At 47.1% G+C, this 24188-nt stretch overlaps 1 protein-coding gene across 1 annotated transcript in view; it reads left to right on the top strand.

The window, feature by feature from the left end:
* Adcy1 (adenylate cyclase 1) overlaps positions 1 to 24188 on the top strand; it is a 126983-nt gene that overhangs the window by 81942 nt on the left and 20853 nt on the right. The window contains exons 9-16 of the mRNA XM_036201588.1: positions 2592 to 2786; positions 2917 to 3014; positions 4426 to 4510; positions 11152 to 11241; positions 11630 to 11883; positions 12795 to 12921; positions 22909 to 23025; positions 23963 to 24109. Of these exons, the coding sequence (XP_036057481.1) occupies positions 2592 to 2786; positions 2917 to 3014; positions 4426 to 4510; positions 11152 to 11241; positions 11630 to 11883; positions 12795 to 12921; positions 22909 to 23025; positions 23963 to 24109 (1113 nt within the window). The remainder of the gene's footprint in view (positions 1 to 2591; positions 2787 to 2916; positions 3015 to 4425; positions 4511 to 11151; positions 11242 to 11629; positions 11884 to 12794; positions 12922 to 22908; positions 23026 to 23962; positions 24110 to 24188) is intronic.

Raw genomic sequence — 24188 nt, 5'->3', positions numbered from 1 at the left:
TGGTACTTTTGTTTGTGAAAGTACAGTTTCATCTCTGGACATTCTGTAAACTGTGCCTGGCGAGTATGGGCTCTGCACTTGTCACTGATCAGAGATTATGACGCCATGGCCAGCAGTGACTGTTGAGGGGCACAGCCAGCATGGGGGCCTTCTTTAGTGTTGTTTTCTGATTTTTGAAACATATTTGTTCCTCTGTTCTACACTCAGAAACCTCCCCATATTCATTCCCTCTCTCTCTCTCTGTTTCTGTCTGTCTCTGTCTCTCACTGTCGTGTGTGTGTGTGTGTGTGTGTGTGTGTGTGTGTGTACTACTTTAAATCTAAGCTTATCAATTTAAAGCCACATGAAAGCCACTTATGTGGGTGACATAGAAATCAAGTGTTCTGGATTGCTCCTCATTTTCTGTTTTCCTCTGGAAGTCAGCTTGTGTGGGAAGCAGGTGGTAACTGTGTGAACTGAGCCTTTTCTACCCCAGAAATGCCTTAGGCATTTGGAGGCCCACACAAATCCCAGTCTTTTCTTTGTGGCTGAATGGCCTCCAGGTGTGGGCACAGGCCTGACTTCCCTAAGCCGCTTATTGGTAAACAGAGACTTCATTTCTAAGTATCATGTTCATGGGTGCCTGGCACATCTAATTTCATGGGCATCTTAGTAAACAGTACAAGGATAGCCTGGGGTTGGGGAGACTGCTGATCTAACAGAGTGCTGTTTTAATCTTGGACCGCCGCTGCTAACCTGGGCCCTCCCAAGCATCTTGTTCTGGCTGTGGTGTGTGGAAACCCTGGCTTCTCCAGCCACTTCAGCGTGGGAACTTAGCAAGGCTTGGAGTATTGCCAGCGTGCTGGACACTGTATTTTCTTCCCTGTTTCCGGTCTAGGCTATTTGTCTAGGCTATCTCCTGAGCCTTTTGTATAAAAACGATGAGGGATATTTGTCATCTACATGAATTTACTGAAGATAACATTTAGCTTGTTTGGTCTATACTAATTGAAACCAATTGCAGTGACTTTTTAAATTATCTTGGTCAGTAATAATCTGCACTTTAAACGGGGCTATTGTTCTTGTTTTCCATCTAATAATTAAGCTAGATGACAGTAATAAGGCTGGGCATTCTATCTCATTCTGACTCTGAATGAAGATGCATAAGATTTTACCATTCATCATGGTGCTTTGAGCTAGGAATGCCAACCGGAAGTGGTCCTTGAAGTTAGTGTTTACACTTTTTTTTTTTTTTTTTGAGTGATAACTGGATGTTGTACTTTAGGAAATACTTCTGAGTGTGGGTCAAGGTGATCTGCCAAGGGGCTTTTGCTGCTGCTGTCTTTGGATACCTCAGGTCCTCTGACCTGACACGATGCAGTGGGGTGCTGTTTTGTTATGTAGGTTGAGGTGGTAGGCTAAGTTTGGTGTAACTGGGAAGTTAGGGATTCTTGGCAAATAGACTTTCACATGGTCTTTGGCTTCCATTGTGTGGTTACTTCTGCTTTTCTGGTTTGTTTTCTTGATTGTTTGGCCAAGAGACCATAGCTTTTCCCATGGCCCCTGTCAGTTTTTTACCTGCACCCATTGACATTTCCAGTTGCAGGCTCCTCTAGCTCCTGGCCTGGGATAGATGTGACAAAAGATGCCCCATGGGACTCCTTGTCACATACAGTTCCTCTTTGAGTCCCAGAGTTCTGAAAGCCCACTCTCCCTCTCCATCTTTTGGAGCCTTGTGTTATTTTTGTGTGTATTATCTGTGTTTTGCTCTTTTGTTGGAGCACGGAGGAGTCTGTTCATTCCATCCTTTCTGCAGCTGCACTGTAGTATCTTAACAGTCTGTCTTCTGCGGAGACGTGGGAAGTATCAGTCTCTGCTCTGAATCCTTGCCTGTGAGACCTGTGGGCTGTTTTCCTTTCCACAACCTGGTATCTTCTTGCATCTGTCATGTGATGTACAGAAGAGGGGCTTGCACTCTGGTCCTTCCAGCCCAGGCTACCTGTCACTTCCCACCATTCCTCCCTCAAAGGCAAAGACTAGATCTGCCTTTGTAAAAGATGTCCAGGCACCCCTTCCTACATATGTGGGCTTGTGAGTGAAGGTGGTTACTCCATCCACGTATCCTTCCTAGTGAGTGCAGGTGGGTGCTTGTCCTGGGCCTATTTGTCACTGAATCCCAGGGCCCTCTCTACACTGATACCAAACAGACGTTCTATAATTTTTTCTGTTTTGTTTTGTTTTTCGAGACAGGGTTTCTCTGTGTAGTTTTGTGCCTTTCCTGGAACTTACTTGGTAGACCAGGCTGGCCTTGAACTCACCAAGATCCGCCTGCCTCTGCCTCCCAAGTGCCGGGATTAAAGGCATGCGCCACCACCGCCCAGTGACATTCTATAATTTGCAATACAGACCCGGGAACCTGAATATTGGGTGTTAGGACACCGCCTTTGCCAACTCTGGCCAGCAGGGGGCAGCACTATGACAGTGTCTCCGCGTTCTGAACCTGGCCCAGACTGCAGCAGATAAGGATGGCTGACTATGTTGTGCACATGGGTGCTTTTGTTCAAAGGGTGGAGCATTTGATGCTATTTTCTCTATTTCTGTGGCGGCGACAGCGGAGGGCACTGAGAACAGCCTCGGAGAAGCTCAGAAACCGCTCATCCTTCTCCACCAATGTGGTGTACACCACTCCGGGCACACGTGTCAACAGGTACATCAGCCGTCTTCTTGAAGCCCGCCAGACAGAGCTGGAGATGGCAGACCTGAACTTCTTTACCCTGAAGTACAAACACGTCGAACGGGAGAAAAAAGTAAGTGACTGGGGACTTCATCCTTGTCCACGTCCCCGAGGACTCGACGTCTTCGAGGTGGGTTGATCCATCTCTTGTTCTCTTTCTCTCCCTCCTCCTTCTCCCACCTCCCTCTCCCCCTCCCCTGCAGTACCACCAGCTTCAGGATGAGTACTTCACCAGCGCTGTTGTCCTTGCCCTCATCCTGGCTGCCTTATTTGGGCTTGTCTACCTTCTGATAATTCCACAGTAAGTGCTGCTGCTGCACTAGTCAGTCAGTGATAGGGGAAGGTGACCAAGAATCCCAGGTCTCCGCGGGTACTGGTTATTTTTCTTGTTTTTGTGACTGGTTGAAGGGAAGGAGGGCTGATTTGGGCTCCCGGTCTGAAGGTACAGTTGTTCATCATGACGGGAAACGTGGCACCAGGAGAGACTTTCAGCTTTGGTGGTAGGAGCCTGAGGCTGTTAGCTCACATCAGGATGGATCTAGATGTGGAGTGTGTGTGGCTTGAGGCTCATCCTCTGGGACTCACTTCCTCCCACGAGGCTCCACATCCTGACATGTTTGTTGGCAGCCTAAGCAGAGAGTGCCACTGTCCGGAGACCAAGTGTTCAAACCCATGTCACTCTGAAACCAAACACTGGGGTTGGAGCTGGGTGTCCTTATGTGCTCGAGATCCACGTCTCAGTCACTCTTCTGTTGTGCCTGGCATTTGAGGAGGGCATTGGCCACTGGCCTTCCTTCCTCCTGGGCTCTAGTCAGCACTTTGACAAGCCTGTTGGCATACAGCATCGCCACTGTTTTTAGTTTTTCATTTGTTGAACTCCAAGGCTTTTTGGGTTTTTTTGTTTGTTTGTTTTTTGTTTTTGTTTGTTTGTTTTTGTTTTTGGGTTTTTTGTTGTTGTTGTTTTTGCTTCTCCATTCATGTGACATGCATTTTTGTCCTCAGAAGGGCTTCTGAGGAGACCACGTGGCCTTTCTGCTTTCTGGGTCCACACCACTTTAAAAAAAACGTTAAAATGAGAAAAAAGTCAACACTACAAAGGAAGAAACAGTAGTCACTGAAATGACAGTTAACCATCATATGAGTCAGTATAGGCTTATAGTTTTTGTTTGGGGCCAGGAAGACACCAGGAAGTCTCCAGGTGTCCTTTTCTTTGGGCCCTTGTTTCCTAGTAGGACCCACCTTGAGGGCATAACATCGCCTTAGAGTTTACAGAAAGCGCATAGAAGTTCTCTATACCTGTTAGGAACAGGAAGCCTCGGCTGTGGGCTGCACAGACAGCTGTGAACTTGGCAGTCTACTGGATGGCTTTGTCTAGGGGTTATGTTTTTTTTCTAGAAACATCTTTCCCAGACAAATATCAGTAGTACAGCTCCATGAAGTTGAACATTTCCTCCATTAGGACAAAAGGTCTTTCAGAAAGTCATGTGACCTGAAGCCAAGGCTGAACTTTGGGGTGAGGTAGTATGGATGAAGATGGTCTTCACCAGGAGAGTACCAGGTGGAGTGAGTCCCCAGGGCCTGTGACAAGTGGATAATGCAATGCTTCCTCCTGAGGTTCTGGGGGCTAGGAAGAGAGGCCCAGTTCTGAGGTACCTATCTGATACATGGTACCTAGCTCCCACCTAACAGTGACCTGTGTCCTCTGTCTCCAGGAGTGTGGCTGTCCTGCTGCTGCTGGTGTTTTCTATCTGCTTCTTGGTGGCCTGTATCCTGTACCTGCACATCACACGGGTCCAGGTATGTCTGTGTGTCTTCTACAGGTGTCCAGGTATGTGAGTCTGTCCAAGACCACGTACCTGCGTATTCTATGTGTAGTCTCATGGCAAAGCCGTTCTATCCTTCATTCTCAGCGGCAAGTAGAAGATATCTGCCCATGTGACAGGTGCTGATGAAGTCCAGTATACTGTGCCCTATGCAGTGTTTTGGGGGCTGCCTTCTTGGCACAAGCAGTGGGTGGTAAATATTGATGGAAAAGGATCTTGAAGCATTGACTTTGCTACTTGGTTGGAGAGCCCAGGGTACTTTGTTTCTTAGGTGTCCATGCTACTGGTCTAAGGTGGGCATGGTCCAGGCGGGCTATCTCTGCTGTCAAGACCCTGACACTCAAGTGCAGTTTGGGTTTTTGGAACAAAGGCTGAGCATCATATTCTTGCCTACTTGCTGCCTCTTAGAGTTCTGTTTCTCTTGGCCCAGTGATCTTTTCTCATAGGCTCAGCCTATTTCCCAGTGCCCCATCTCTAGCACACCCCTCCTGACTGGTGATAGTAGACCTAGGCTTACTTTTGTGTAATTGTTTAAAACTGCAATCCCCCCCCCCCCCCGAGAGGATTTAGTCTAGTCTCACTCACTTAACACCATCATTATTCTTGGATACATCTTGACTTTTTTTTCTAATTAAAAAGCACTCTATATTAAGACTACATCTACAGCTTGTGGGCTTCCATAGGTTGAGTGACATTTAGTTTGAAATTTCCGGCTTCAAACAGTATTGCCTTTGTCATAGAAAGCACGACATCAGGATCGTCATTTTTAAAGCTGTCATCGATGGGAGCCAGTATGTCTACATGATGGTGTGCAAACAGCACAATACATGCAAAAAGTGTAAAGTTGGGTGGCACGGGGAGGGGGGCAGATGGTATCCCACAGCGTAGCTGAGGAACACAGAGCCTCTGGAGCCCCACCCAGCAGCTCATCAGGGGACCCCAATTCCCCTGGGCAGAGTCACACCACATCTTGCCTATAAAACTAATATTCAAGCCCAAACAGCACCCAGCTCTGTAGAATGCATGTCCTGTGAGATCAAATTGTGATGGCCTGCCCAAAACCACCCCCTGTGAAAACACAGCTGTGCTCCTGATGGGGACTCAGGCCAGAATAACTCCTGGATGTTAACAGTCGAGTCAGCTGGGCTCCGCTGCCCACTCCCAGCCTCACCAAAGAGCAGCATGGAGGATTTCCTAAATGGGTGTTTTGGAAGCGGCAGCTCCCAAGGCTTCAGAGGTTGGCCTTCTCTGGTGCCTGGATTCATGCTGGCTGACACATGGGAAACAGAGGAACCTGCACTCAGCTGGAGCAGAGGCAGGGGGAACTCAGCTCCCGGAAGGGTGCACCAGGTCAGGGTGGATGAACTAAAGCAGCACGTGGTACCCGGTGTCCTCCGGGCTGTGCTGGGCTCCATGCTTCCTTTTGGGGATGATTAGGCTAGTACGGAGGCTGTGGGAACAGTTGGTGGTGGGATAGAGGCTGGGGGAGCAGGGACAGTGGGCAGGTCAGCAAGCAGGAGAGAATCCAGCATGGCCAGCCACAAAGGTAGGACTAGGAACAGCTGCTGGGTATATCTCCAAGGAAACTATGGCATTGACGGTGTAGATATACTCCTCCACAGTGGCCATGGGGACAGTTGCATTGGCCCCAGTTCCTAAAGACCACTCACTTCCTACTTACTTAAGACAACTCACTTCCTACTTATTTCATTTAAGGACATTCGCAGGCTCAATACTGGACAGAGAGGACTGGAGGAAGAACCCAGGGTTGCTTCAAACCAGATGACTGTTTCATTTTGCGTAGTCTCTCTGCCCCTTAGTGCTAGTATTGGCCCAATGCTGGCCTCCCTTGAGGAGGCCACAATATGAGAGCAGTCCCAGCTTACGTCTACCAGACAGGATCATGCGTCTAGAACAGGAGACTGCTCTCCAGGTCATTCAAAAGATCCGTTAGCCTCCTGCTCGGGGTGTCAGCCTCCACCGGGTGCCCTCAGAGGAGCAGAACATGGATGGTGCACATATCCATCTACCCAGGGACCTGGCTGTGATGAGACTGGTGTCAGCCTCTGGACCGGAGTCTAAGGTTTGCAGAACCAGGAGAGAGAAAGCAAGGACACCTTTTTCTTTTCTTTTTTTTTTTTTTTTGCCCTGCTCCTTGGACATTTTTCCATTTGTTCCTACCACTGAAGTCCTTTCCAGAGAAAGGAGATCAGCATGAAGAGGCGACTGGACTCCAGTGTTCACTGCCATACTATTGACAGTTGCCAAGATAGACTCTACCGGAAGCATCCCTGACTGATGAACAGCATGTCAAAATCACCTCAGTTTCCTGCTGCTTCCTGACACAGCCACACCCAACAGACACACATCTCGCCAGTTTTGAGCTCCCAGCTCTAGCGAGTGTAGTCTGTCTATCTGTCTCTTGATATCTAAGAGCAGGTGCCGCGGCTTCTCAAAAGGCTGCGGGGAATGACTGACACCAGGTCCATTATGGTTGGTAGAATTCAGTTCTGGACAGTTGTGAGACTCATCCTTTCCTTACCAGCAGCTGCTGCACCCTCCTCCTCCAAACCCTCAGGGGCACAGCGACCCTTTCTAGCAATCCACTCCATTTTCCCTTCTTCCACCACCCAGAAAAAGCTCTGCTTTTGTTTTTTTCCTTATATTTTTACTTTTAATTAAAAAATAGTAATCAAATATACTGATCGGATACAGTATGGTGTTATACATTATGTTACAGAGTGATTAATTCAAGCAAGTGAACATATTTGTTAGATCACACATGGTGGCTTTTTCGTTTGTTTTTGTAGTGAGGTTGACTAAAGTCAACGCCTAGCAGTTTTGAAGCCTGCAATATATTGCCACTCACTGTGGCCGCTATACTGTGCAATCCATCCCACAGCCTCATTCCTCTCATCTAACTGAAAATTTGCAGCAATTTCCCATGAACTCCTTACCTGATCTTCTGGCATCTACTGTTCTTCACGCCACATCTGTGAATTTGAGTCTTCGATGCCACAGCCAAGTGAGATCATGCAGTGTATTTCTGCACGGGATTTTCTTTACAAGTAACTTCCTCCAGGTTTACCAGTGTTTGGTGGTACAAACTGGAGGATTTGCTTCTTTATGAGGCGGAATGGTACTCCACTCTTCTTTCTGTCCATCGATCAAGCAGGATGCCGTAGGTTCAGTTGACTCCATCTCGGCTACTGTGAGTAGTGCTGGAATGAACGTGGAAAACAGCTGCCTTGTCTTCACTTTATTTTCTGAGAGAGAATCTCCTGTATCCCAGAGAGATCTCCAGCTTGCCATGTAGTCAGGGAGATTCTGAACCTCCGTCTTCTACCTCTTGAGTTCTGGGATTACAGATGTGTGATCCACATCGTGTTTCATGCAGTGCTGGGGGTGGAACTCAGGAATTTGTGAATCCTAGGCAAGCACCCTACTAGCTACACTGCCTGGCTCCTCTTCGTCATATTGATTTCTTTCTTTTGGATGTCTGGCTAGTAGGAGGATTACTGGCTCACATGGCAGTTCTGTTCCTAGTTTGAGGACAGATCTCCATTCTGTTTTCTGTAATGGTTGTGCCAATGTACATTCCGGCCCCTGTGGTTGTCACTTGTTTGAAAAGTCACTCTGTCTGGGTCAAGAGCATCTCATTATGGTTTTAGTTTGTATGTCTTCAGTGATTTGTGATGAATGCTGCCCCCCCCCCCCCATCTCAGAATCAGACTTTTGTCTATATTGGCTTGCAGAGCATATGTTAAATTCTTTGTCTGTTTAAAAATTGGATTGTTTACTTGCTATTGAATTGTCTGTGTTCCACATGTATTTTAGTTATTTATCCCCCATCACCTGTATGCTTTACAAATAATGTTTCCTAATCTGCGAGTTATTTCCTTATTAATTATCATAGATGCCAAAGCTCTGTGGCATTGGCCCAACAGTGTGTCTTTGGGTATAGCTCTAAAAGCATGGGAGTGGGGAGAAATGAGCAGTGGGGTTGCCACCAGCTAAAGAGCTTGGGAGCGGCAAATGAATAGCTCTGCTTCTAAAGATGCCATGTGATCAGGTTAGATGCATGGGTTACTCCCATATGATTGACTTGTTACAAATCTAGAATTCCTTCTATAGTGGTATAATGTCAGGTGACTCAGTCTTTGGCTCAAGAACTGGGGTGAGAAACCTCAGGGGCCATTAAGAACCATTGTCTATACCAAATGTGCTGAATAAATACTCATTTTGTTAGCTTTTTATTTTGCTGTAATTTGCAACCTGAATAGATGTTTTGATAGGTTAACAAACATTTCTAAGGGTTTATGGGAGAATCCCAACCTTGCCTGTTAATTACTGAAGTTACTTTGCATGGTTTCTGCTTATGTGGCCGCCCTTCTGGCCCTGGACTAGCATGACCTGATGCACTACTTATATGGGTTGCTAGTTTTGGAGTATCTACAGAGTCCTGGAGAACCTGGCCCAGGCCTGCAAGATACTGTCACCTCCCTGGTGCTGATCGCAAGTTTCCAGAACTGTTCTGTGGAACCTGCTGCATCATGAAGCTCCTGTAAGACTCATTAATGGTGCCCATTGTTATACCTAGGCTGTGCAGAGGCTGGAGCCAGACTGGCCTTAGTGAATGGAAGCCTGTGCTGCTGAGTCTTGAGTTCAGTGTTGTGGAGTACACCATGTTCATTTGATGACGACATGCTGTTGTGTGTGGCCACTTTTGCCAGATAACACCCAGTTCATGACAGGCAGCTCAGGGCTTGTGGTAGCTTAGCAGTCCATGGTCTGACATTCCATTTCCATCAAGTCCCAGTGTTACCATTGTCAGGGTCTGGGTCAGGTGTTTCCAGGTTCTAGGCTTATCCAAAAGTTGAAAATAAGAGTTTACACAGATCTATCTCCAAAGGAAGCAAGATAATTTCATTGGCTCAAATCCATAGTTTAGACTAAAAAGGGATACACTCTCAAGTGGGCCACATGGGGGAGAGTTCTCAATGTGTCCTTACATGGGGCTCAAGAGAAGGAGGAATTTGGTTACTAAGGATGTTAAGTGGGCAGTTCTCTGTTTTGATTGATAGATAAGGTCATATATTTACTTTTCCTACTGATAATGTCCCTTCTTATAATACATCTGATTTTAATCATATGCATGCCCAATTATGCAGAGGTATAAAAGGTAAGTAGGTTCCTGGAGGATATAGCTTGGTTTATTATATATGCAGGATACTAAAATCTCTCCTCTGCTGGCCTGCCTTCATAGCAGCAGGTAAAGAGCTGCTCTTAGGAGTAGTTATCTGTAGAGCATGGCAGGACCTGGTTCCAAGGTCTTGCTCCTGGACCTGTGTGTCGACCAGATTGGGATCTATTGGTATCTCTGGATGAATTCCCAACCACACCACACCAAGTTGTGACAGAAGCTGGGAACATTCTCTGATGATCAGAGACTTGAAGCTGTACCTTCCCCAGTGGCAGAGATCAGATCAAGAGGGAAATGTCTAGAAAGGCAAGATCAGAAGAGTCCTTGGGCTTCCTACCAAATGGTGCCTCTTCTGTCTGAGGTCAGCTGAGAGCAGGCTTCTGAGGATGCACTCTAGTGTCTGGAAACCCAGACCAAAGACCTGCTGGCTACACCACTCTGTCAAGACCTCAGAATCTATGATCCTGGGATTGTTGTATTGATGGCAGTTTCCTCCAGTTTTTAAGCAAGGAGAGCAGCACTCCCAGCCCTGTGGAAAGGGTGATGGAAACAGCTATGTGTATTGCTATGGAGTCCCAGACCCAGGCTCTGTCTGCGTATGTTGCTTTCTATAAGGAACTCTGTATGCATATTGTAATCTATACTCTTGTTTTTAGGACTATGAGCATGAAGAACTTCCTGTTTCATCCTTGAAAGTACCTGTTAAATATTTTAGACTGTATTCAAAATAAATAGATTATGAATAAAATTTCTAGTTACTGAAGAATTCTATTAAACTGTCTGTGATGTAAACTTTGAGAATATGAGAGAGAGAGAGAGAGAGACAGACAGACAGACAGACAGACAGACACATAGAAAGAGACAGACAGAAACAGAGATGGAAAGAGACAGATAGAGATGGAAAGAGAGGGTAAATGGAATTCCTGAGGTTGGAGAATGCATTATAACAAAAATGCCCAGTGCTTCTACTCAGTTAATTTTGGTGCCAGTCAAGGTGCCTGGGAGAAGGAGATGGGTGGTGTGTGTGTGTGTGTGTGTGTGTGTGTGTGTGTGTGTGTGTGTGTGTGTGTGTCTTTCTGTGTCTTTGTGTGTTTTGAATTTTTTTGGCAAGTTCTTCACATGGGAAATAAATAGATAAAAATAAGGAAGACCTTTGCATAGGAGGATGAAGACCTAATAAGTCTCTAGGAGGAGGCAAAGCACCCTTCACACCCTGCCTCGCTAGGATGGCTTGCTGTGAGCATCAAGTTACTTCATAATCACAATGTAGTTTTTAAAGCTCCCCCCACATTTCCTTCTCTCCCCATCCCAGTGTGGGTCGCTGGGCTTACAACCCAGAGCCTTAAACATGCTAGGCAACACTCTACCACTGAGCTGCATCCCTAGCTCTAACGTGAGGTTTTCTTGTTCAGTGTTTTCCAGGGTGCCTGACGATCCAGATTCGCACTGTTTTGTGTGTATTCATAGTGGTCTTAATCTACTCAGTAGCTCAAGGATGTGTGGTGAGTATCACTAACTTTTGGTATGCACAGGGGCAGGAACAACAGGCTGGAGAAGCTGAGCCAGGAGCTAGGAGACACAGTTTGGGTGGTAGGAGTAGACAGAGCTATAACACAAGATGGAGTTGCGGGTCTTGGAGACTAGGCAGGGGCTGGCACTACCTGGTCCACCTTGCTCGTCCGTCCCTAGCCTTTTCTATAGATAGCCAGGAGCCTTTGTAGGCTGCAGCAGCAGAGGCAGTTTGAGGCCTGGCTGATGGTGTCAGAGGCCAGGGAGTGGCTACTACTGCAGAAGGCTGGGGGAAACAGTGAGGCTGGGATGCTCCAGCCTTCCGAGGGGCTGCTGTGCTTTGCCTGGGCCTTGCTAAGCCTTCATGCCCTTGCTCCCCAGGTGGGCTGCCTGCCCTGGGCCTGGAGCTCTCAGACCAACAGCTCCCTAGTGGTCCTTGCAGCTGGCGGCCGGCGCACTGTGCTTCCTGCCTTGCCCTGTGAGTCTGCACACCATGCCCTGCTCTGCTGCCTGGTGGGCACCCTCCCACTAGCCATATTCCTGCGGGTGTCCTCCTTGCCAAAGATGATCCTGCTGTCGGGGCTGACCACATCCTACATCCTTGTCCTGGAGCTCAGTGGATACACCAAGGTTGGGTAAGTGTGGTGCCCCAGGGAAACAAAAACACTCTAGACGGGGTGATATTAATTATCATTCTCCGCTGATAATAGTTTGTGGTCATCTCTATTATTATTATTATTTTATTTATTCAATTTTTTTTTGAGCTGAGGATTGAACCCAGGGCCTTGCGCTTGCTAGGCAAGCGCTCTACCATTGAGCTAAGTCTCCAACCCCTTCTCTATTATTCTTAATCATCACCTCAGTTGTGAACTGTACAGTCATAGCACTCTCCCTCCCTATCTCTTACTCTTACACTTACACACACACACACACACACACACACACACACACACACACACATACACACACACACACAAACACATGCTTGTGCATGGGCACCAATTAGAAAGCCAATGTGAACCAAATATATATAATTTTACTTAGGTTAGTGGCTTTTCCATCTCTCTCTCTCTCTCTCTCTCTCTCTCTCTCTCTCTCTCTCTCTTTCTCCCTGTTTTTTGTTTGTTTGTTTGTTTGTTTGCTTTTCAAGAAAGGGTTTCTCCGTGTAGTTTTGGTGCCTGTCCTGGATCTTGCTCTGTAGACCAGGCTGGCCTTGAACTCACAGAGATCCACCAGTTTTGGTGCCTGTCCTGGATCTTGCTCTGTAGACCAGGCTGGCCTTGAACTCACAGAGATCCACCTGGCTCTGCCTCCCGAGTGCTGGGATTAAAGGTGTATGCCACTGCCACCCAGCCCATTTCTCTTTTTCAGTCCAGACTCTAGCAAGGCCTCTAACTTTTGGCTGAGATGAGTGTCAGGCCTGGGGTCAGGCCCACAATCCGTAGGCCTCACTACCCAGAGATGGCTCTCTGCCCAGACCTAGGGTTTGAGGACAATGTCTTGCCTGGAAACCAACACTGATGGGGTTTCTTCTCCACCTCCTCAGGGGTGGTGCCCTCTCTGGGCGCAGCTATGAGCCAATCATGGCTATCCTGCTGTTCTCATGCACACTGGCCCTGCATGCCAGGCAAGTGGATGTCAGACTGCGGCTGGACTACCTCTGGGCAGCACAGGTAAGTTGAAGCCTCTGTCTCCTGGGGCATGAGGTGGCCGTGGGGAAGGGTGCAGAGACTCTCGCTGGCCATGTGGCCCGCCCTTGCTCAGTAGAAGAGTCAGAAGGGACATGTTCTGGTCTGTCCTTGAGGCTTGAGTTCGAGGACTGGCACCAATGTCACGGCTGCACAGATGACTGCAGAGTGCCTGGGCAGGGGACCACAGTTAGAGTGGCTCTGTTGTCAGGCTGTACCTTCCTCATCCTAGGGCCTCTGTGACGACTGGGTATGGCCAGGATCCCGTCAGGGTCCTCTTAGAAAATGAGCATGCCGAACCTTGCTCTGCTCTCCCTGGACCTAGTAATTTTTAGGGTATTTCTGATGGGAGAAGCAGCAAGATCTCTTTTATGGAGGCTTTGGAGAGCAGCGGTGTGAGCTGGTCTCTGGCCCCGGCTATCTGGGTACCAGGCAGGCTGTCACGTTGCCTGTACTTAGCTTTCTGTTCAAGTGTCAGAAAAGTGCTAGCTGAGGGGTGCTTATTTGAGCCCGTGTTCACAAAACCACTTTGGGAGCATGGTGAGGTTTACCAGTGTCCACGGCAGGGCAGAGTGGGACTGCCTGGTGCTGGGGTGTGTTCACCTCTGCATATCACCCACTCACTCCCTTCCTTCCTTCCTCCCTCCCTCCCTCCCTTTCTTCCTTTCTTTTTTTTGGGGGGGGTTGTTTTTTGTTTTTTGTTTGTTTGTTTGTTTTTTTTTCGAGTCAGGGTTTCTCTGTGTAGCTTTGGAGCCTTTCCTAGAACTCACTCTGTAGCCCAGGCTGGCCTCGAACTCACAGAGATCCGCCTGCCTCTGCCTCCTGATTAAAGCCGTGCGCCGCTGCCACCGCCACCACCACTGGGCCACCCTCACTTTCTGTGCATTCCCCCAGGCATCTGAGAATTGAGGTAATTAAGCATTTGAGCAGCTTGCCCAGGCTCAGCTCCCATCTGCAGAACTTGCAGTGGTCCCCCCAGGAGCAGACTGTCTCGTGAGCCTTCCTTACCTGAAAAGGAGGGATGAAGACTAGTGAACCTGAGCCTCTGTAACAGCTGGTCTTCTGATTCAGGTGCACTCAGAACGGCCCTTTAGAGCAGTCAAGTGTCGTTCAGTTATAAGAGCAGTACTGCCCAAGAAATGAAGTCTCACCTGAGAAAAAGGGTCCACAGAGGGACCTGCGGCTGTCGGACAGTGGCCAAGCTGGTGTAAGCAGCTGAGTCTGGCTGCTACTGCAGTCTATGTGATATCTGGTCAGTCTCTGAACCCTTGTGAGCAGTCATATGAGGCCAAGCCGGAACATCTTCAGCCCATTGCCTCGACTGTACAGCCAGGGCTAAAGGGTCCCAGCTCAGAGCTGGGGCTCAGATGCCAGGTAGATAAGGACAGTTGGGAGGAACCGGTGACTATGATACAGAGGTCCCCTGTGGACACAGAAGTCTTGAGGAAAGCCAGGTGACTGTGGTTGTGGGACCAGCTCGGACCCACTTGGTAGAATGGGAAATCCTGTTGATTTATCCCTTTTTCTGGGGTTGAGTTGAGCAGCAGGCTGTACAATGGAAGGACAGAGACTGGTCATTGGCAGCAGGAACAACAAGGTCTAGGCATGGCATCTAATAGTCCTGGTTGCAGATTCCAACAGCTACATGTAGTACCAGTACTGGCCAAATTCTCCTCTGACCAGCAGTAAAATGGAATGAGAAACCCAACCCAAATTGCCCATAAGTGCAATTCCTGGTCTCAGCAAACTATCCCCAGGCCTGGCATGGTGAAGCATGCTGTGTTCTCCTAGCTTGGTTGTGCGGATGGCCCTGTCCCTGGGCTGCTGGTCATGAATCCTGTTGGGTGACCAGTTCTTGCAGCACTTACCCGCCTCATCTGGAAGCAGGAACTAAGGAGCCGATTGGTTCATAGCATCTAGATGGGGGGGGGGGTGCTCCTGGTGACGGCATTCGCCAGTTCTTGGAAAGGAGTCCTGGCCAGTTGCATTTTGCCCAAGTCACACCAGGTAATGGGAAGAGCCTCTATGGTAGCTGTGGTATCGATCGTGGTCTTTGTTGTATTCAATTACCTATCCACTGTAACCTAGCTGGCTGCCCACTATGGCCTGCTATGGCCCACTGACCCTGCCATCAGCAAGATCGTTAGGTTTCAGATCTCATAGAGAATATCTACTAGAGAAAAACACACACGATGAGGCTGGAAGGCCAGGACACTTGGCACAATAGGTAGGGGTGTCTATAAGGTTGTTTGCTAGAGAGGACATCCAGTTGGTTCTATAGTCTAAGAAAGTGGAAATGAGGTCTGGCTATGAATTCCTTCTGGGGAGTTGATCACATCACCCCTTGGGTAGGCATTATTTTTCTCATATGGCTTGACATGGCATTTTCTTGGCTTTGATTACTAAATTACATTGTTATTAAATGAGATGTTTGAATGGTATCAAATCATGTGATTCTCCAGCCACACCTCAACCACCACTCATTACATGTAGGTTTTCAGGAAGCATGATGCACAAATACATTCCCTCAAATGTGGTCCTCAGACATGACTGTCATGAGGAGAGGGTTGCTAAATGGAGCATACTGACACATTTTTTTTTTTTCCATAGACAGGCAACAAGAAACGTCACCTTGCTTTCCCGTAACCCCAGCAAAACATGAACTTTCAGGACTTTGTCTGTTTGCCCTCTGGATATTTAGTCAGGTTGTAGAGACATGAGAGCACTTCAAACTATTGCTTCATTGTCCGGACAAACACTACCTGGGTTAATTATTTTTAGATACCACGTTGGCCATACAACCATAATAAATAAACAGGCTTTACTTTGTCCTTGGTGAAATTCTCTGGCTCTTCATCTTTAACTATTGGCATAATTCTATCTCAACATTATTATCTCTTTTGTTTTTTTGAGACAGGGTTTCTCTGTGTAGCCCTAACTGTCCTGGAACTCACTCTGTAGACCAGGTTGGCCTCAGACTCAGAGATCTGCCTGCCTCTGCCTCCCAAGTACTGGGATTAAAGGTGTGCTCCATCATGCCCAGAAACCAACATTATTTCCATTGAATTAGTAAATATAATCCTTGTGACAAACATAATTCCAATGTTTATGTTCATTTATATGGATACTTTTAACCTGTTTATCAGTAAATGTTTAAGGTGAATCCCGTCTTGCTGAAGCCATCACTAACTCTGAGGGGGGTTGTCTGGTGGCTGAATTCCCATCAGTAGACCTAAATCAGCCTTCTTACTGCATTTCTTACTTCACTGCCCAGGTTCTTGAGCATGCTTTCTTTTCTGCACAGGTATAGGAGTAGCAGGGACTTTCCACCTTTCCCTGGGACTCTGAAATACTACAGCATGTATCTCCCTTTTCTTCAGGTTGGCACACGCTTATGTCAGGGCTGTGAGTGGGTACATGGGGTCACATGATTTCCAATTATCTCACACTAGGCCCCACTTCTTAAAACTTTATCACTCTTATTACTATGCTGCAAATGGTGTATATGTACAGGGGCAGTGAGCATGCCAAGGCACATATGTGGAGGTCAGAGGACAGCATTGTGGAGTTGATTCTCTCCTTCCATCTTTTCTCAGCTCTTCTATCAGGCATACGCAGCGAGCATCTTTCCCCACTGAACCATCTCACCAGGCCTAAGCCTCACTCCTTATAGGTTCTACCACCCACTTCTCAATACCACCACACTGAGGACTGAGTGGTGTGCCCACTACACACACACACACACACACACACACACACACACACACACACACACACACACACACACACGAACCCTGGAACCAAACCACATGAGAACCTTCCATTTGTAATAGTTTTCTTGGAGACTTGGGTAGAATATAAATGTTAGCTGGAGTGAAGTCTCTGAACCGGATGCTTTATTTGTTGTCTTATGAGGGGATGATAAAGTAAACTTCAAGTTTCCTAAAAACATGAGGGCCTCTAGGCCTCCCATTGCTTTCTGCGGTGGCTTTGTGATCCTTCCCTGACAACTGCTCTTGGGTTGACTTAAAATTGTCCTTAGCACCTCTTGGTATTCCTTTAACATTTATGGAGCCTGATTGCATTATTTAATTTCTTTGATTGGTCACAGCTGAATTCATTGTTGTTTTAAGTCCTTTTAAAGGCGACTTGAGGAGGGACTTGTCTCTTCTAAAATAGGTGCTCTGCTCGGTGTTAGAGATGTGCCTCAAGAGGGCTATAGTGGTTCTGGGCATGCTGGCATGTGGTGTAATTTCATGTTCATTTGCTCCAAAGCATTCTTTCCATTTCTACATCCAAAGAGGAGTGTGTTCTTTACTCTGGAAGACTCTAAAAAGATCTTATAGTTAGTAACTTCAAGATTAGTTTTTACTATAGTCAGAGAATATACTTTCATGGCTTGAGTCCTGTTAACTTTCTCGAGTCTAGCTACACTGACCATGTTCTGTGTGTCCCTAAATAGCACGTGTTTCCTGTAGCTGTTATGCTTTATAAATCTTGATTGAGTCAGGTTTTTCATGGAAACAGCTCTAGAACAGAAATGAAAGTTCATCAGAACATGATTCTGATCCCTATTCCCAGAAAAATACAAAAAACAAAGCAAACAAAACCCCACCAGTTTTGACAGAATAGCTAGAAAGAAAATCAGCATGGTTGTTACCGATCAAGTTCTTTGAACCCAGTATTTGGATAGTCAGGCTGTACTGTACTGCAGTAACTAACATGCCCAGCATGTCAGTAGCACTGACTAGCCAAGATTCATTCCTCTTCCTACTACATGTCTATGCAGGTTAGCTACAGGCCACACCATCACAGTCCTCCAGACAACAATCTGGAGCCCACCAGCCAAGAGTGCATCATGATCTCCTTTGTCTTTAAGGGAGATACTTCCACCATCCAATGGTGACTGACAGTCAGTGGAGAATATTAAGAATGTCTACCTCAGAACTTTCAGAGAGCATGGAGAATATTGGAGTCTACTGTGGGCAGGAGGGCTCACATTACTCCCAGGACCCTCTGGTATTACATAAAAGGGAGATTTATATGGACATCTGTTTCAGACCAAGCCACCCTGATCTAAGAGGTAGTGACACCATGGAGAGTTGGAGGCCCTGTCTAATCTTTGTTATTATATTGAGGTCTTTACGTGTACAGAAGGTATGTATAGTGCGCTCTAGCTTATGTGACAGTTACCAAACCAAGGAAGGTTTTAGATGAGGCCTTCTCTGACCTATACTGGCCAGGACTCACCTGAAGATGTACTTGAAGGGGACCTTATGCAGGTCCCCTGAGATCTGTTGTGAATGCAAACTGTCCTGGGCTCACCTTTCTCTGCCCACTTGGGGAGTTCTCCAGGCTTTATGGGAGCTTATTCTATATATGAGCCAGAAACCAGACTGTGGACTGTGGTGTGTGTGTGTGTGTGTGTGTGTGTGTGTGTGTGTGTGTGTGTGTGGTGTACTTTTTACTTAGCTTACAAATGAATGATTTCCATAAGGCTGCTTCAAGTATTTTCAGTTTGCAACCTACCTTTGCCTCTTCTTCTCCCCAATCCACATTCCCATCCCCACTAAATTAACTCCTATTATTTCCTTGTCTCTTTTTGTGCCCTCTCCCCTGGGAGTTGATGGTACTTGACTTTAGCTTCCTTTATACCCTAGTTTGGGTTACAGTTGCTTTGATGAATAGTAGTCCATCAATGGAGAAAGTCAATGCAGGAAATCAAGCAAGGCTGGAAGCTGGAGGCAGGAGCTGATGCAGAGGCCGCAGAGGGGTGCTGCTTACTGGCTTGCTCTCCATGGCTTGCTCAGCATGCTTTCTTATAGAACCCAGGACCACCAGCCCAGGGGTGGTATCACCCACCATAGGCTGGGCCCTCACCCATAAATCACTAATTAAGAAAATGCTGTATAGCTGGATCTTATGGAGGCATTTTTTTTCATTGAGGTTCCCTCCTTTCAGATGGCTCTATCTTGTATCAAGTTAACATAAAACTAGCCTGCACACTGTACATGGATAGTTCATTTCCCTCTCTGGGCTTGCCCCTGAAGAGATGGTTCTTAGAGCTAAGGCTGTCTCCAAAGAAACATACTAGATGATTCAGAGGAAGAGCATATCTGAAAGTGCCTTTCCAGGGACTATATGAAAACCAAGTAATGTGTTGCCCTGATATGAAAGAGTGAAGTGGTGGACATACTTTTGGGTGCCCTCTGACCCTTGCAGGAATCTCAGTGGAGGATGGGGCAACTCTGTAGGCTGTTTGTTGTGAGGAACACACTGTTTATTTCAGGCACTGTGCTGGGGGGTTGGTGGTGTTCTCTGACTGAGAATGTTTTGTCAGAGTGATGGATGAGAGTCACCCCTACACACGTCAGCATCCCAGGGAGGTGCCAGCTTAGGATATCAGTTGTTTTGTTTTGTTCTTTATCCAAAATTACAAGCACACCAGCTCTGACCTTCTTGGAAATGCTTCATCATGCTTGATAGGTGTGCCTGGTCAATCAATTCTAAAATGTAACACACACGAGAAAGGGAACGTCGTTTGTAGAAGTGCTGAGAGCACATTTTGGGAACAGTTCAGCGTGTATCTCATGTGACCTTGCTGACAAGAATAATGTGTGTCACCCGGTAAGCTGGTCCTTAAAAGTCTGAGGTCTCTGACTGTTTAGGAAATCTCAGAGAATCTTGGTGGATTTTCATTTGTTAAAAATGTAATACTTCTGCTTCCTTTATGAAAATAACTGTTATAGGTAGAATGGACATTTGTCAGTCCTTCTGACCTGTGTGTGGAGAAGACACACGTGACTGTAGGAAGGATAAAGACCCGAAAAGTCCCTAAATCCAAACGCTAGAATAAGCAGAACCCAGAATAAACCTTTCAGTACAGTGTGCTGAGCCAGGCCTAATTTTCATTTTAGTGCGTATTTTTTTAAACCTTTTTTTAGTCTTTGGAAGTTTCATATACTTGCATGAAGCATATTAATCATAACCATAAAAGGAAGTTTTGACTTCTTTTAAGGACATATATTACACGTTTTGTGGGGCTGGGTACAGTGACATATACCTTGAATCTCAGCACTTGAGAGGCAGTGGCAGGAGGATCTCTCTGAGTTCAAGACCAGCCCAGGCTACTTGTGAGCTCCAGGTCAGCCGGGACTATAGAGAGAGACTCTGTCTCAAAACCAAAACAAACAAAACAACTAATAACTCTTTTCTCCCATCTCCTATCCTCACTCCAACTTCTAATCCTTACCATTTCCCCATCTCCTTTCAGGTTCTACTGTCTGCTCCAACTGAACTGTTCCCTTGGGTTGGAGGATTGTAGGTTTCTGGATAGCTCATTCACTCATCATTTGTTTTGGCTAAGCCCTATCTCTTATCCACCTACATGCTTGACTCTTTTCCACTCCAGTGTTTCCCCTCTGTTTTTGTTTTATCTCTGTTTTATTATACTCTCTCCCTTGGCATCCACTCCAGAAGTCGGGGATTATTAAAACATTTTGTTTTTAAGCAAAGTATTCAATTATGTTGTTATTTTATTAAAGTATTACTGATAGTAACAATAATTATTTTGGAGGGGCTAAATAATGTTGTGCCATTAATACAACCAAGCTATTATTTTTAAAATATATTTTTTCCATCTTAATTCTACCCTTTAAAGGCTTTCCTTTGGGGTGCACTAGTATTCAGCATGCTAACTATAATTAGTAATGCGTTTTCTATGGAGAAGAGGGTGTTTGTAATGTTCTGTTGACAGGAACGGGGGATGAAAAGATTGAGGCCGGAAGTCAGAGGCCACTGACCTTTGAGAGAGACGCAGAGCAAGTCACAGACCCGCTCATGGGACACTCATTGCCAGAGAACCACCTGACAGTGGCTCCGGGCAGAAGCATGCCCAGTCCCCTTATGTTGTTTTTCTTTCCAACAGAGGTCATGGACTCTGAGCCCCCTTCAGAATTTCCAGTGGCCGCGTCCTTCTGTTTGCAGAGTGGGCTCCAGGTGTGTGGGTGGTGGCGGCCAGTGTCACCTCTGGTTTGACCTGGAGTCTGGAGCCTACGGCTGTCTTTCTTGTGTTTCTGTGCAGTGCAGTCTGCCCTTTGGGTTTTCTATTGGGTTCTGCTAGTTCATTGATCTTATTTAAAAACAAAAAACACAAGTCACTTAGGGCCCACTGCGCTAGGCTTGGACTTTCACACTGTGGTCACAGCTCTTTGACTCAAACCTTTTTCACATTGCTCCTTGAAATCACTACTTCTTGGGTTGACTGGTGGTGTCACAACAGGAAATCTAGCAGCCTGTAACTGGTAAAGTCAACTCTAGGGAAAGTAGAGTAGCCTTCCCCAAAGCCTTTGACAAATACAGCCCTAGGAACAGTGGTTCTAAAGATAGATGAAAAGATGCTGTAGCACAGAAATGTGCCTGTCCTGCCCTGTATATCACTGACTATATCACATGGGATTGGCCCATGGATGGCTTCCATGGCAGGCCCCAAACATCAAAGGCACTGTGGTGGCATTTCTACTGTACCAAGAGTTTAATGTTCATAAATGGTAACACACATACTTAGACTATTTCTCAAGCCAAATCCTTTAGAGGGTCAAGTTTTGTAGCAGAGATATACAACTTCCCTCTCTGAAAACTTGGGCATACCGTAGGCCACTGGCCCCCACTGATAGCATCCCTGGAGCCTCATGGTGGCCCATCCATGCATAGGGCCATCCTGGCATTTTTCCCCCCAGCTCTGTAGAGCCATAGTTCATGATAAACAGACTATGACTGGCTGGCAGTCCTTAGCGCTTCATCCCCTGTTTCTGGTTCAAAGAATATGCACTCACTGGGATGAGCTGGATCCACCCCAGACCAGTTCTCATAACATTCTTATCCCAGTGCTAGTGGGATGTGAGTTCTTGTGGAGGCAACAGAAGTTCTGGGGGGTAATATGGTGTCCTGGGGAGGTAGGTATCCGCCACCTGGTGCTGAGTCTTCTGGGCAAGGCAGACTAGAGGCCTGCCTTGGGGCTGGTGCAGTCTAGAGTGAGCACATAAGTTGCCAAGAGGTGTTCCAGAGACAGGAATGGGTTTTGAGGAGTAGACTCTGAAAATGGGAGAGCCATTATCAACCACTGAAAGTTCCAGTCAGGGGATAGAGAACCCTGCATTAAGGCTCTGGTCTGTGTGTCTGGTGTGAAAGATGAAGAGTATTCATGAGGTCCACCCATACATCTAGAGCCCTGCATGGGGGCTTAGTGAGATTGAAGCACCATTCTCCCCACTACCATGAGAATTTACTGTAGACACTTGGGGAACAAGGAAAAAGCCCTTTACTAGCATGCATCCCATTCTGGCTAATGCACAAACCAGCCATGAACAGAAACTCTTAACAGAAAGTTCATATAGGCCATAGGCATCAACATTCCACATATAAAGTTACACTTTGAACAACTAAACAGAGACAGAAAACTTCAAGTCTGGCCAATGAGGACAAGTTGGAGATTTTTACACCACAATGTTTTCACAGTTATTTTTAATGTAGATCAACATTGTTCTTTTCCAGTAGTTGTTACCCGGGTCATCCTATCTGTCCGAATTGTGTTCCTCTTGGTGAGAGAGAACCAAGATATAGGCATGTTCTTTGATATGGAAATAGGACCTAATTGGTGGCAATCCTGGGCAGCAAATCTTCGCAGGAACATGTTCCCAGCAAGCCTGAAGTTCAATTATGTTAGAGGTGCACAGTCTCACCTACGGTTTCTAACAAGCCTGTTTAGTGTGCTGTTTATCTTCCGGGTAAATTAGAGGCAGCGCTCCTTCAGCTAAGGTCCACTTTGTGTAACTTAATATTTCCTAAGCAAGCTTATCGGTGAATCCTTTATCACCCCCAATTTATCACGCCCAGTCTTTCGTCTGTCGAGGTGTCATGGTGGGAGGGTGAGGACATCATGCATGCTTGGAACTCATGACCCATGACCCCCAGGCTGAAGAGGAGCGGGATGACATGGAAAGAGTGAAGCTGGACAACAAGAGGATCCTCTTCAACCTCCTGCCCGCCCACGTCGCACAGCACTTCCTCATGTCCAATCCTCGGAACATGGTGAGTGGAAGGGCCTCCCAAGGCCTGCTGGGTGACACAACTTCCCGGTCTGCAGCTGGAGTGCTGGCTCAGCGTGGCCCCCCTCTGTGTCCCACTGCTTCATCTGCAACTGGAGACCTCCTGGACCTGCAGAATCCCCCGATTTAATTGCTCAGCTCCCTGCCTGGTCTCCCTGCCAGTCCCCCGGAAATGGATACGTTCTGGGCCCCCAGGAAACTCTGGGAAGCTTAGGTTGACAGGTGTGCATTTCTTCCATCTACTTTCCCTGTGAGTGTGGGCTGGGTGTAGTGTTTGTCACACACAAGAGGAGGAAAGTGGGCCTTCACAAACCAAATGCGGAGAGGAAAACCTCTTTTTCAAGTTTGGATCGTTTCCAGTCGCTTCCCTAATTTGGGGACAGCATGTACTGAAAAAGGAGAACGTGCTTGTGTGTGTATCTGTTATGTCTGCTTGAAACATCTGGAGATTTTCCTTCCCTTGTCTGCAGGGCATGTTTGGTTAGAGCTTCTCACAGCCTTGCCTGCAGCAGTTACTGCAGCCACCAGCATAGACAGCACAAGGGAGATGCTTACAAAGGCCAAGCTCTTAAGTAAAGAAATCCAGGCTGGCTTGTAAGGTTCTAGGGGCAGGGACAAAGCCTGGAGGTTCATCTGCCTTAATCTGCCCGGCTGGAAGCAACTGCTGGTGTTTCTGTGCCCTCAGCTGACCTGGATCCCCCGTACCTGCTATTCCCTCACCTCGCTAGGCTCAAGGACAAAGCTGACCACTCAGGACTTGCCCATGCAGTGCAGTGAACGTCCTGGAGCCTCCAGTGTTTCTTCCTTCTCTGTAGAACCAGCTGCCCCTATGGCCGGGCTCGCCCCCCTCCAAATGCTGCTCCTGTTGCTTGGCCATACCTCGCATGGCATGGTGGGACTGACCCCTTTGACCTTTGCAGGACCTCTATTACCAGTCCTACTCCCAAGTGGGCGTCATGTTCGCCTCCATCCCCAACTTCAATGACTTCTACATCGAGCTGGACGGCAACAACATGGGGGTTGAGTGTCTGCGGCTCCTCAATGAGATCATTGCTGACTTCGATGAGGTGAGGCCATGCAGCAGCATCTCCTTGCAGGGTAGCAGGGATGATTCTTCTTGGACCCAAAGCCTGCTTGTGTCTGCTG

Source organism: Onychomys torridus, chromosome 10, assembly GCF_903995425.1.
Source record: "Onychomys torridus chromosome 10, mOncTor1.1, whole genome shotgun sequence".
In the NCBI taxonomy this organism is placed as follows: Eukaryota; Metazoa; Chordata; class Mammalia; order Rodentia; family Cricetidae; genus Onychomys; species Onychomys torridus.
Note: the sequence above shows the minus strand (reverse complement) of the source record. Positions and strands in the feature narration are given on the sequence as shown.